Source organism: Hippopotamus amphibius, chromosome 7, assembly GCF_030028045.1.
Source record: "Hippopotamus amphibius kiboko isolate mHipAmp2 chromosome 7, mHipAmp2.hap2, whole genome shotgun sequence".
Lineage (NCBI taxonomy): Eukaryota > Metazoa > Chordata > Mammalia > Artiodactyla > Hippopotamidae > Hippopotamus > Hippopotamus amphibius.
Genome location: NC_080192.1, coordinates 69,920,750 through 69,934,704, shown reverse-complemented (window position 1 = coordinate 69,934,704; position 13,955 = coordinate 69,920,750). Strand labels below are relative to the sequence as shown.

The 13,955-nt window shown below is 48.5% G+C and overlaps 1 protein-coding gene across 3 annotated transcripts in view; it reads left to right on the top strand.

The window, feature by feature from the left end:
- The window catches only part of POLR1A (RNA polymerase I subunit A), an 85,027-nt gene that overhangs the window by 56,990 nt on the left and 14,082 nt on the right, over window positions 1-13,955 (top strand). For all 3 annotated transcript variants that reach the window (XM_057742059.1, XM_057742058.1, XM_057742057.1), the window contains exons 19-24: window positions 525-623; window positions 7,088-7,240; window positions 8,512-8,594; window positions 10,411-10,576; window positions 11,407-11,628; window positions 12,850-13,064. In XM_057742059.1, coding sequence (XP_057598042.1) covers window positions 525-623; window positions 7,088-7,240; window positions 8,512-8,594; window positions 10,411-10,576; window positions 11,407-11,628; window positions 12,850-13,064 — 938 coding nt within the window. The remainder of the gene's footprint in view (window positions 1-524; window positions 624-7,087; window positions 7,241-8,511; window positions 8,595-10,410; window positions 10,577-11,406; window positions 11,629-12,849; window positions 13,065-13,955) is intronic.

Below are 13,955 nucleotides of genomic sequence, written 5' to 3'. Positions count from 1 at the left end.
CGGAGAGCTTCCCCCACCCCCGAACCCCCAGCATCTCCCCAGTCCACTTGGGGGCTTGGCCCACTTCCACTGGCCCAGGAGCCAAGGGGAGGATCCTGCTTGGTGCTTGGGTAGCATGTTGGGAAATGTGAAATATGACATGAACTTTGGTCATCATTGCTGCTGGCCAGAGCCAGGCCATGATCTGCTGGGCAAGTTCCTAAGGATACTGCCTTAGGTTTCATTTTTAACCAGCTGCTTTTCAGAATCAGGAATTGGAGATGCTGTCCCCTCTGCATCTCCTTTCCAGCTTGCTGGCAGAGGTGTCAGAAGAGTGCAGTGCCCGGGGCCCTCCTTTAGACTTCTCTCTAGGGCTCCTAGCTGGAGGATTGATGCCTGATGAGACTTCTCCTTATCTCACCTAGAGTCCGGCACGTCTCTCTAGATAAACAGTCTGAGTTGGCTTCCGCATCCTGGATTTACCTTCGGAACCTAGGATTCCCCAGGGGCTGAGTCACTGACCGCTGTGTGTGTTCTATCCACAGGCGTGCATGCCCTTTGGCCTGCACAGACAGTTCCCAGAGAACAACTTGCAAATGATGGTGCAGTCTGGAGCCAAGGGTTCAACTGTGAACACCATGCAGGTGTGAGCGAAGGCGGGCTGGCTGGTTTGCAGGAGGGCGGGATGGTTACAGGAGGCACTTTTCAGACTTGTTTCCTTTTTTTTTTTTCTAACTTTTTATTTTTTTACTTTTTACAATAAACTGCATATATTTAGAGTGTACAATTTGGTATCCCAGTCTCCCAATTCGTCCCCTCCCCCCCGAACCCTCCCCGCTTTCCCCACTTGGTGTCCATATGTTTGTTCTCTACATCTGTGTCTCTATTTCTGCCTTGCAAACCAGTTGATTTGTACCATTTTTCTGTAGTCCACATATATGTGTTAATATACAATATTTGTTTTTCTCTTTCTGACTCACTTCACTCTGTATGACAGTCTCTAGGTCCATCCATGTCTCTAAAAATGTCCCAGTTTCATTGCTTTTTACAGCTGAGTAATATTCCATTGTATGTATGTACCACATCTTTATCCATTCATCTGTTGATGGACATTTAGGTTGCTTCCATGTCCTGGCTGTTGTAAATAGTGCTGCAGTGAACATTGGAGTGCATGTGTCTTTTTGAATTATGGTGTTCTCTGGGTATATGCCCAGTAGTGGGATTGCTGGTGCATATGGTAGTTCTATTTTTAGTTTTACAAGGAACCTCCATACTGTTCTCCATAGTGGCTGTATCAATTTACATTCCTACCAGCAATGCAACAGCGTTCCTTTTTCTCCACACCCTCTCCAGCATTTACTGTTTGTAGATTTTCTGATGATGCCCATTCTAATTGGTGTGAGGTGATACCTCATTGTAGTTTTGATTTGCATTTCTCTAATAATTAGTGATGTTGAGCAGCTTTTCATGTGCTTCTTGGCCATCTGTATGTCTTCTTTGGAGAAATGCCTGTTTAGGTCTTCTGCCCATTTTTTGATTGGGTTGTTTGTTTTTTTGGTATTGAGCTGCATGAACTGTTTATATATTTTGGAGATTAATCCTTTGTCTGTTGATTCATTTGCAAATATTTTTTCCCATTCTGAGGGTTGTCTTTTCGTCTTGCTTATAGTTTCCTTTGCTGTGCAGAAGCTTTGAAGTTTCATTAGGTCCCACTTACTTATTTTTGTTTTTATTTCCATAATTCTAGGGGGTGGATTAAAAAAGATCTTCCTGTTATTTATGTCGAAGATTGTTCTTCCTATGTTTTCCTCCAGGAGTTTTATAGTGTCTGGCCTCACACTTAGCTCTTTTATCCATTTTGAGTTTATTTTTGTGTATGGTGTTAGGAAGTGTTCTAATTTCATTCTTTTCCATGTAGCTGTCCAGTTTTCCCAGCACCACTTATTGAAGAGGCTGCCTTTTCTCCATTGTATATCCTTGCCTCCTTTGTCATAGATTAATTGACCATAGTTTATCTCTGGGCTTTCTATCCTGTTCCATTGATCTATACTTCTGTTTTTGTGCCAGTACCATACTGTCTTGATCACTGTAGCCTTATAGTGTAGCCTGAAGTCGGGAAGCCTGATTCCCCCAACTCCGTCTTTCCTTCTCAAGATTGCTTTGGCTATTCGGGGTCTTTTGTGTTTCCATACAAATCGTAAAATTACTTATTCTAGTTCTGTGAAAAACGCCATTGGTAATTTGATGGGGATTGCATTGAATCTGTAAATTGCTTTGGGTAGTATAGTCATTTTCACAATGTTGATTCTTCCAATCCCAGAACATGGTATGTCCCTGCATCTGTTTGTGTCTTCTTTGATTTCTTTCTTTAGTGCCTTATGGTTTTCTGAGTACAGGTCTTTTACCTCCTTGGTTAGGTTTATTCCTAGGTATTTTATTCTCTTTGTTGCAATGGTGAATGGGATTGTTTCCTTAATTTCTCTTTCTGATCTTTTCATTGTTGGTGTATAGAAATGCAAGAGATTTCTGTGTGTTACTTTTGTATCCTGCAACTTTACCAAATTCATTGATTAGCTTGAGTAGTTTTCTGGTGGCATCTTGAGGATTTTCTATGTATAGTATCATGTCTTCTGCAAACAGTGACAATTTTACTTCTTTTCCAATTTGGATTCCTTTTATTTCTTTTTCTTCTCTGATTGCTGTGGCAAGGACTTCCAAAACTATGTTGAATAGTAGTGGCGAGCGTGGACATCCTTGTCTTGTTGCTGATCTTAGAGGGAATGCTTGCAGTTTTTCACCATTGAGAATGATGTTTGCTGTGCGTTTGTCATATATGGCCTTTATTATGTTGAGGTAGGTTCCCTCTATGCCCACCTTCTGGAGAGTTTTTATCATAAATGGGTGTTGAATTTTGTCAAAAGCTTTTTCTGCATCTATTGAGATGATCACATGGTTTTTATCCTTCAGTTTGTTAATGTGGTGTATCACATGGATTGATTTGCGTATATTGAAGAATCTTTGCATTCCAGGCATAAACCCCACTTGATCATGGTGTATGATCCTTTGAATGTGTTGTTGGATTCTGTTGGCTAGTATTTTGTTGAGGATTTTTGCATCTAAATTCCTCAGTGATATTGGTCTGTAGTTTTCTTTTTTTGTAGTATCTTTGTCTGGTTTTGGTATCAGGGTGATGGTGGCTTCATAAAATGAGTTTGGGAGTGTTCCTTCCTCTGCAATATTTTGGAAGAGTTTGAGAAGGATGGGTGTTAGCTCTTCTCAAAATGTTTGATAAAATTCACCTGTGAATCCATCTGGTCCTGGACTTTTGTTTGTTGGGAGATTTTTAATCACAGTTTCAATTTCATTACTCGTGATTGGTCTGTTCATATTTTCTGTTTCTTCCTGATTCAGTCTTGGAAGGTTATACTTTTCTAAGAATGTGTCCATTTCATCCAGGGTGTCCATTTTATTGGCATATAGTTGCTTGTAGTAATCTCTTCTGGTGCTTTTTATTTCTGTGGTGTCCATTGTAACGTCTCCTGTTTCATTTCTAATTTTATTGATTTGAGTCCTCTCCCTCTTTTTTCTTGATGAGTCTTGCTAGAGGTTTATCGATTTTATTTATCTTCTCAAAGAACCTGCTTTTAGTTTTATTGATTTTTGCTATTGTTTTCTTTGTCTCTATTTCATTTATTTCTGCTCTGATCTTTATGATTTCTCTCCATCTACTAACTTGAGGTTTTGTTTGCTCTTCTTTCTCTAGTTTCTTTAGGTGTAAGGTGAGATTGTTTATTGGGATGTTTCTTGTTTCTTGAGGTAGGATTGTATCACTATAAACTTCCCTCTTAGAACTGCCTTTGCTGCATCCCATAGGTTTTGGATCGTTGTGTTTTCATTGTCATTTGTCTCTAGGTATTTTTTGATTTCCTCTGATTTCTTCAGTGATCTGTTGGTTATTTAGTAGCGTATTGTTTAGTCTCCATGTGTTTGTGTTTTTTACAGTTTTTTTCCTGTAATTGATTTCTAAACTCATAGCATTGTGGTCAGAAAAGATGCTTGACACAATTTCAATTTTCTTGAATTTACCAAGGCTTGATTTATGACCCAAAATGTGATCTATCCTGGAGAACGTCCCATGTGCACTTGAGAAGAACGTGTAATCTGCTGTTTTTGGATGTAATGTCCTATCGATATCTATTAAATCCAGCTGATTTATTGTGTCATTCAAAGCTTGTGTTTCCTTATTAATTTTCTGTGTGGATGATCTGTCCATTGGTGTAAGTGGGGTGTTAAAGTCCCCCACTACGATCGTGTTCCTTTCGATTTCCTCTTTCATAGCTGTTAGCATTTGCCTTATGTATTGAGGTGCTCCTATATTGGGTGCATATATATTTATAATTGTTATCTCTTCTTTTTGGATTGATCCCTCAATCTTTATGTAGTGTCCTTTCTTGTCTCTTGTAACATTTTTTATTTTAAAGTCTATTTTTTCTGATATGAGTATCACTACTCCAGCTTTCTTTTGATTTCCATTTGCATGGAATATCTTTTTCCATCCCCTCACTTTCAGTCTGTATGTGTCCCTAGGTCTGAAGTGGGTGTCTTGTAGACAGCATATATATGGGTCTTGTTTTTGTATCCATTCAGCCAGTCTGTGTCTTTTGGTTGGTGCATTTAGTCCATTTACACTCAAGGTGATTATCAATATGTATGTTCCTATTACCATTTTCTTAATTGTTTTGGGTTTGTTTTTGTAGGTCCTTTTCTTCTCTTATGTTTCCCGCTTAGAGAAGTTCCTTGAGCATTTATTGTAAGGCTGGTTTGGTGGTGCTGAATTCTCTTAGCTGTTGCTTGCCTGTAAAGCTTTCCATTTCTCCCTCGAATCTGAATGAGATCCTTGCTGGGTAGAGTATTCTTGGTTTAGGTTCTTCCCTTTCATCACTTTAAATATATCGTGCCCCTCCCTTCTGGCCTGTAGAGTTTCTGCTGAGAAATCAGCTGTTAACCTGATGGAAGTTCCTTTGTATGTTATTTGTCGTTTTTCCCTTGTTGCTTTTAATAACTTTTCTCTGTCTCTGTTTTTTGTCAATTTGACTACTATGTGTCTTGGCATGTTTCTCCTTGAGTTTATCCTGCCTGGGACTCTCTGCGCTTCCTGGACTTGGGTAGCTATTTCCTTTCCCATGTTAGGGAAGTTTTCCACTATAATCTCTTCCAGTATTTTCTCAGGTCCTTTCTCTCTCTCTTCTCCTTCTGGGACTCCTATAACGCGAATGTTGGTGCATTTAACATTGTCCCAGATGTATCTTAGGCTGTCTTCAGTTCTTTTCATTCTTTTTTCTTTATTCTTTTCCACATCAGTGATTATCACCATTCTGTCTTCCAGGTCACTTATTCGTCCTTCTGTCTTAGTTAATCTGCTGTTGGTTCCTTCCAGTGTATTTTGCATTTCAGTTATTGTGTTGCATGTCCGTTTGTTTGTTCTTTAATTCTTCTAGGTCTTTGGTAAACTTTTCTTGCAACTTTTCGATCTTTGCATCCAATCGTTTTTCAAAGTCCTGGATCATCTTCACCATCATTATTCTGAATTCTTTTTCCGGAAGAGTGCCTATCTCCTCTTCATTTAGTTGTTTTTCTGGTGTTTTATCTTGTCCCTTCATCTGGTACAAAGTCTTTTGCCTTTTCATTTTCTCTGTCTTTCTGTGGCTATGATTTTCAGTTCCACAAGATGAAATAGTGCTGATACTGCTTGATTCTGCTGTCTGCCCTCTTGTGGAGGAAGCTGTCTAGGAGGCTCGTGGGTGCTTCCTGATGGGAAGGACTGATGGTGGGTTGGGCTGAGTGGGTGGAGCTCAGTAAAACTTTAATCTGCTTGTCTGCCAATGGGTGGGGCTGTGTTCCCACCCTGGTGGTCGTTTGGCCTGAGGCGACCCAGCCTTGGCGCTTACAGGCTCTTTGGTGGAGCTAATGGTGGACTCTGGAAGGGCTCACGCCAATGAGCACTGCTCAGAACCTCTGCTGCTAGTGCCCCTGTCTCCTCGGTGAGCCACAGCTGCCCCCCACCTCTGCAGGCAACCCTCCAACACCAGCAGGTAGGTCTGGTTCAGTCTCCTATGGGGTCACTGCTCCTTCCCCCTGGGTCCTGGTGAGCACACTTTTTTGTGTGCCCTCCAAGAGTGGAGTCTCCGTTTCCCCCAGTCCTGTGGAGATCCTGCAATCAAATCCTGCTGGCTTTCAAAGTCTGATTCTCTGGGGATTCCTCCTCCCGTTGCTGGACTGCCAGGTTGGGAAGCCTGATGTGGGGCTCAGAACCCTCAGGACTTCTGCGGTATAACTGTTCTCCAGCTTGTGAGTCACCCACCCAGCATTTATGGGATTTGATTTTAAGGCGATTGCGCCCCTCCTACCGTCTCATTGCGGCTTCTCCTTTGTCTCTGGATGTGGGGTGGTTTTTTTGGTGAGTTCCAGTGTCTTTCTGTCGATGGTTGTTCAGCAGTTAGTTGTAATTCTGGTGGTCTTGCAAGAGGGAGTGAGCGCATGTCCTCCTACTCCGCCATCTTGATTCTTCTCTCTGTTTCAATTTTTAAGAGGATCCATGTTACGTATAAAATGTACTGAAGAATACAAAAGCATATAGAAATCAGTAGAGGAGCCAGATACAGAGATGAATATCTAGATATTGATGTGTATCATACAGATATATGTTGTAAACTTAGGTACTGCATTATTATACATATTCATGTTATATATAAACATTGTGTGTGTGTATATATAATCTTAGCTGAGATGCCAAAATTTTGTGGGATCTGCTTTTTTCATTTAGTATTACATTATAGACATTGTCTTAGAGGTTTCTTTTTCCTTTCTTCTTTTTTTTTTTTTAACATTTTATTTTATTCCTTGGCTGCAGTGGGTCTTCGTTGCTTCATGTGGGCTTTCTCTAGTTGCGGTGAGCGGGAGCTACTCCTCATTGCAGTGCTTGGGCCTTCAGGAACTCAGTTTCCATGCAGTTTTTCTTGAAGAGCAGGCCTTCTGTCTTCCCCTGGGACAGAGCACCATTTAACGTGAGTGTAGGTCTTCAGTTCCCTTTGGGTTTTCTTTCTCCCAGATCTCATGCCTGCTGGGCCAGATTGAATTGGAAGGTCGGAGACCCCCACTGATGGCATCTGGCAAGTCACTGCCCTGCTTCGAGCCTTATGAGTTCACCCCCAGGGCTGGTGGCTTCGTCACTGGCAGATTCCTCACCGGCATCAAGCCCCCTGTATGTATTTTGGTTTCTCCTTTTGGCTCTTCTCCTCGTGTCTGGGCTCAGTAGTAGGAGTGCTGGGACCTTCACCAACAGCTTTAAGCAAAGACAGTCAGGTAATAAGTGCCAAGTCATCCCTGCTTACCCACCTGACTCGGGGCCTGTGAAGACCGTAAGGATGCTACCGTGTCGTGTTCACCTTCGTAACAGCAGAGCCCAGCGCGGTGCCTGGCCCCTCGGTGCTCAGGAAGGACTGCTGACGGATGAGGAGGTGAACCAGCTCTCTCCCAGCTCCGCCTCCCCCTGCTGTGTGCCCTTTCTCAACCGGTTCTCTCCTGCAGCTGGGGAAAGGGTAGCTGGGGGAGGGGACACCCCTTCTGTTGCCAAAAGGAGCATCACAGATTTATTTCACAAAGCTCCCCTAAGACAACCTCCCACGGCTCCTCCTTGACTCTGGGAAAATTGATCAGTTGTAGCAAATGTCTAGTTTTCCCTTGGTTAACAGCAGAACTCTCCCCTTAGAGAAGGGTTTTCTCCTCCCACTAGTCAGAAATGGCTTTTTGACTGTTAGTACCTCCTGTTCCCTGACCTAGTGCTTCTCTGCAAGGATGCCTCTTGTGGTCAGACAGCTAAGTCCAGTTTGTGAACAGGACCGACCCTTTGTGTCAAGGCTGCTCCCAGGGCTCCTCCCTCGGTCCCACACAGACTCTGCAGTGGTCATCCATGGCCTCTGGCAAAGGGTGTGGGGAGCTGACTTAGACCAGAGAGTTCTAAACTCTGGTTGCGAGCCTTTAGTGAATCGTGAAATGATTGTAATAGTGACTGACTTCATGTAATGAAGCAGAGTAGGGCAGTAAAGAAAGCATCAGAGTGAGGGATGGGGTCGTTTCACGAAGTTTTAGCTCGAGTCATGTATGTTTACTCGCACGTGTGTGTATGTAGGTACGTATTGGCTGATAACTGTTATAAACACATTTCTCGTTGTGGAAGTTTGGAAAATACTACATGATGAGGCACCAGTGCCATTTCTGTTTGGAAAGTGGGGTGGGCCTGGGGTGTGGGACACGGCACGGAGGACGGACTCCTGGGAATGGGAGTTGGCACTTCCGCTCCTCTTGTCCCTCTGCTCTCGGGCAGGATGAGACAGAGGCAGCCCCAGGGGAGGGCAGAAGTCCCAGGGCCCATGGGAGCCATCACAGTTGCTGGGGACATTGGCTCGAGCGCCCTTCAGGAAGCACACTGTCCTCACTGCCACCCCTGGGACCCGGGTCCTGCTTCTCCCACAGGAGTTCTTCTTCCACTGCATGGCCGGGCGAGAGGGTCTGGTGGACACTGCTGTGAAGACCAGCCGCTCTGGCTACCTCCAAAGGTAAAAGCCCCTGCTCTGCCGCCTTTAGGAGGCACCCATGTCACAGGTGCATTCACCTCTGTCATTTTTTCCACATTTTCATTGACAATTCACTTAAAACCCCTTTGAATGAAAAAAGCTTTTAGAAAAAAATGTCCATGGGTAGCCCAAGACAGAAAATAGCAGAGATTCTTCCCCTTCTGGAGAGCTGGTAGCAGGTGAGCTCAGAGGTTTATAGGAAGGGCCCATGTATCAGCGGGTATGCCTTTTCCTGGGGGAAGGTCTTGGGTGCTGACGAGCTGGTCTTTCCCCCTGGGAGGGCTCTGCGGTTGGGACAGGGCAGAGAGGATTCCAGGCCCTGTGAGTCTAGCGCTCGGAGCCAGGCCGGGCTCAGTTTTAAGCTTCAACCTCCCACCTGCCCAGACAGGCCAGTCAGAGCAGGTACTTTTTCCCTTTCCTCCCAGAGAGGAGATTAGATAAGCAGGTCTGGGCTGGGGAGCCCTGATGTTGCCACATCTGGCGTGGATTACAAGGCCAGATCCTCCCGTAAGCAGGGGTTACGCCCCACCTACATCCTCTTAAATCATTCAGGGATGCCTGTGGAGTATAGAAAAAGCTAGGAAACAAGTGATCAAATAAGTCCAGGGGTGGGGGCATCTATGCGTGAGACCCTTTGAATGCAGGGCAGGAAGGAGGAGGGTGTCTGGGATCCTGGCTGGAACGGAGAGCAGCAGCCGCTGGGCAAAGGGCACGGAGGTCTGCAGGACCCGTCCGCCAGTGGAGGTTCACGGTGGAGAGGGCGAGTGCCTTCTCTCAATGGGAGGGGCTGTAGGTTGGAAGGCTGCCTCCCGCGGGTGGCAACGCAAAGGAAGAAGCCAGTGTGGCGAAGACGCGGGGCAGCCGGCTGAAATGAATAGAGGCAGGAGGCGTCAGACCCAGCTGACTCTCCAGGCCCGAGTGGCAGCGCAGTGGCCTGGGAGACAGAAAGCAAGACACTGCGCAGGGGAGAGAGAGAGTTGCTGGCGTGAGGGGGCAGCAGCAGGATACTCAAGGGGACATGTTTCAAGGATGGGGCCTGAAGCTCGGGAGAGGCCTGGAGATGCAGCCTCCAGGGCCATTGCTGAGAGCATCAGCGCTGAGAGGTGACTGACAGGTCAGCATCTTCAGCAAAGGGGACGTGGGTGCTCAGCTCCAGCCTTGCCAGGCCCTGGGCTGCGTGCCGAGAAGATAGTGCCGGACTCTGTCCTTGGAGCTCAGGGGAACAGAGGCTCCTAGGAACCCCCCTCTTAGGGCGGCAGGAGGAGAAACCAAGTAAGGCAGGGTGGCCGGGGAAGTAAGCTAAGGCCAGCACCAGGGTGGCAGAGAGGGGAGGTTGAGGGAGGCAGCCAACCACTGGCAGCACTGAGGAAAAAAGGCACCCGGTTAGGGCTGTCACATCAGCATTTAGTTCCTTATATCCCCTTTGTCCCTGACAGTCTCTGGACTGATGGCGTTAGAGAACCATTGGATGGGGAGACGGCCCCGCTGCATTGCCTGCCTTGTGGATCTGAGGACACGGGGTCCCGGGAGCTCTGCCGTGCTGGGGAGCGACAGGGCAGGCAGCTGGGGCTGGAGATGGGAACAGGGGCAGCCAGCCTCCCGAGACTTGCGGCTGCAGTCCCTGGCCGCCAGGTGCTGTAGCTCAGAGCCTGGGGCACAGGAGCCGGCCTGTCCTGGGCGCATGCCTGGCTGCAGAACAGCTGTCCCCCTTCCTCCCTCTGCCTTCCACCCGACCCATCAGAGGCTGCCCTGGGCGGTGGTGAGCCCGGTGGGCGCTGAGCCGATGGTCTCTGTCCAGGTGCATCATCAAGCACCTGGAAGGGCTGGTCGTCCAGTACGACCTGACAGTCCGGGACAGCGACGGCAGCGTGGTGCAGTTCCTATACGGGGAGGACGGCCTGGACATCCCCAAGACACAGTTCCTGCAGCCCAAGCAGTTCCCCTTCCTCGCCAGCAACTATGAGGTAGTGTGCCGGCCCCCGGTGCCTTCAGGGGCAGGGGGCACGGGGTGGGGGGTGACGGAGGCCATGCAGTGGGCCTCCCGCTCTGAGCCTTGCTGCCCGGTCAGAGTGGCTGCTGAAAACTAGAGTGGGAAGAGTTTAAAAGCATCAGGCGATGCCTTGGAACACCTGACATTTTCAGAGTTCCTCTGTACTTCATCACGTGAGGTGGTAGAGGCTTCTAGAACAACAGCACCACGTGGGGCGTTTGCCGTGTGCTGGCCTAAACCAGAGCACGCCATGGCTACTGTCTGTCTGCCTCCTCCCTGCAGCCTGGGCACACAGGTGCCCCTCTGCCCGTTTTACAGCCGAGGCAACCGAGTGTCAGAGTTTCAGTGATGAGCTGGCGAGTGGCAGGGCTTGTGTCTGCAGCCAGGCCCTCTGACACACAAGCCCGTGGTTTTCATACCACACCTTGCTGCCCCAAGAGTGATGGTCACCGTGGGCTGAGCAGTCACCCCACTTTCCAGATTGGGAAACTGAAACTGACATGGCTGTCCAAGGTTATGAAGCAGGTGGTCGAATTCAAGTTGGGCTCCTGGCGCCTGTCCCCTCCTCCTTTCTTCCCAGAAATCCCCGTGTTCTGGAGGGACTCCGAGTGTGCCGAGTGTCCCTCCCCTGTGACCTCAGACCCCAAGTCTGGCTGGCACAGAGTGAGGGCCCTGGTTGGCAGCGGGTGCTCAGCCCCCCAAGGGGCTCCACACAGGTCGCCTCCATCCTGTGAAGTTATATGACATGGCCCTTATGTTATGCCCTCGTCTCTTTGTTTTTGCCTGTGTGGTCTGTCTGTTTAGGTGATAATGAAATCGAAGCATCTCCATGAAGTTTTATCTAGAGCAGATCCCGAAAAAGCTCTCCGCCACTTCAGAGCCATCAAAAAATGGCAAAGCAAACATTCCAACACCCTACTGAGAAAAGGTGCCTTCCTGAATTATTCCCAGAAAATTCAGGCAGCTGTGAAAGCCTTGAACCTCGAGGGTGTGAACCAGAATGGCCGCAGCCCCGAGACTCACCAGGTGATGCTGGGGCAGGGCAGGTGGGCCATCAGTCAGGGGTTGAGGGGAGGAGGGGTTGTTTTCGCGATGGAAGGTGCAGTCATGAAATCTGGCTTCAGTCACTGTCGGTCAGGAAACGTGGCACTCACGTAAGCATTTAAGGAGGGGAATCTTTACAAAGGTGTGGGTAGGGTTCCAGGAAACTAACTGGGACTGGGAGGTTGGCTTCCCCACCCCCCGCAGGCATGAACAGTCACCAGGAGTGGAGAGGGTGGCCGTGGGCAGAGGCCACCGGACAGGAACCCTCAGTAGGAGCTCTGGGCTCCAAGACCCCTTAGAAGGGGCGGGGGATGAATGCCAAGCCTCACTCTCCTCCCACTTTCCCTTCTGCTTGTGGGACCTCCCATCAGCCAAACACAGAGCAGAGGGCAGGGGAGCGCTTTGAAGCAGTTACTGTGGGACAGCTTTGGGGCATCGAGCACGTGAAAGCCCGGGTGGGGGACAAACAGGGATCCAGCACTGTCACCTGGCTCATGGTGACTGTGTCCTCGTCGGCCTGAGACAGCCTCTCATCCCAGTATTATCATTCATAGTGCCCCCACTTCTCACTGCAAGACTCTCCGTTTGGGCAGTAACTTACATGGTCACTGCCTGTGCCTGATGGGCCAGGACGAATTGCTCATAGAGTCATGGTCAAGCAGTGCACCCCGAGGTGGATTTGGTTTCTCTGCGTTTCAAATGTCAGGATGGCTTTCTCATTGTAGATAGGTTCCTGTCTCTCACCTACTCCTATTTGAAGCCAGTGCCTTTTTTTTTTTTTAAGTTTATTTATTTATTTATTCATTTGCTTCATTGGGTCTTCGTTGCTGTGCGAGGGCTTTCTCTAGTTGTGGCGAGTGGGGGCTACTTTTTGTTGTGTGGGCTTCTCATTGGGCTCTAGGTACCCAGCAGGCTTCAGTAGTTGTGGCACATGGGCTCAATAGTTGTGGCTCACGGGCTCTAGAGCATAGGCTTAGTGGTTGTGGTGCACGGGCTGCACCTGCTCTGAGACATGTGGGATCTTCCCGGACCAGGGATCAAACCCGTGTGCCCTGCATTGGCAGGTGGGTTCTTAACCACTGGCGCCACCAGGGAAGCCCCAAAGCCAGTGCCTTTGGTCCTCCTTTTCCTACTGGACATCCCAGGAAGGGAAGCCCATTCCTGGTGTCCTCCAGCGTAGCTGAGGTCCATCCTTCCTTTCAGATATTGAGGATGTGGGCTGAGTTAGGAGAGCAAAGCCGGAGGAAATACCAGAAGAAGGCGGCTCCTTGTCCTGACCCCAGTCTGTCTGTCTGGCGCCCAGACATCTACTTTGCATCAGTGTCCGAAACATTTGAAAAGAAGGTGGATGACTACAGCCACGAGTGGGCAGCGCAAGCAGAAAAGAGTTACGAGAAATCAGAGCTCTCTCTCGACAGGTAATGACATTGATTTATTGCGTAGCACGTGCAGAGGGAGGGTCTGCTTCTCAGGCCCTTCCCTGCAAACTCTGGCAGCCTCCTGGTTTCACGACTCCAGCAGGAGGGAGGAAAGTGAAGCAGAGGGCGCCTTGCAGGCCCTGAGGGCCGTGGAACGAATGAGAGCAGGCAGGCAGGAGCGCACGCGCCATCTGGGCCACAACGGAGGAGAGTGCTCTGAGGGGACAGGCTTGCACGGTGACCCCTCTCTCGAGTGTGGGGTGATGGGTGTGGCTAAGCGAGAGGGAACCTAGGCAGCAGCTGCCAACCCTGTGACCCGGGACAGATCATCCGCTGCCCCGTGACACCATGTCTCAGCCTTTCCTGTGGGGTTGGGTCTGATTATTCCAACGATCCTTTGATCCTTTGAGGTTTTGAAGCCTGGAGCAAGAAGGACCACATGGAGTCCTCAGCTTGGGCTTGTTCACAAAAACAATAAAATAAAACAGGAGAAAGAAATTGCGTGGTCTAGGCAAGTAGGAAGCCAGGCATTGACCAGCACTGAGCCACAGTGAATTAAAACATCAAAAGTGCCCCCAAGGAATGCCTGCTTGGAGCGTTGGTCTCAGAACAGTCCTCAGGGGATCCTTCCGGCTCAGCTCACTAAGCCTGGCCTGCAGAGCCGGCAGCCTGAGATCATCCAGTAAAACCCAGCCAGGCGCACGGAGAGGCCGAGGGTCCAGAGAGTGATTGCGGCAGGGGGGTGCGCAAAGAAAAACACATGGGCAGAGGACCTGGGGGGCAGAGACGGAACTCGTACTCCTTACCCCTTAAAGTGCCTTCTCCAGCCAGGCCTCAGAGGTTTGAAGATGGAGTAGATCACGCCGGGTTGTGATTTAGCTGCCAGCCAGG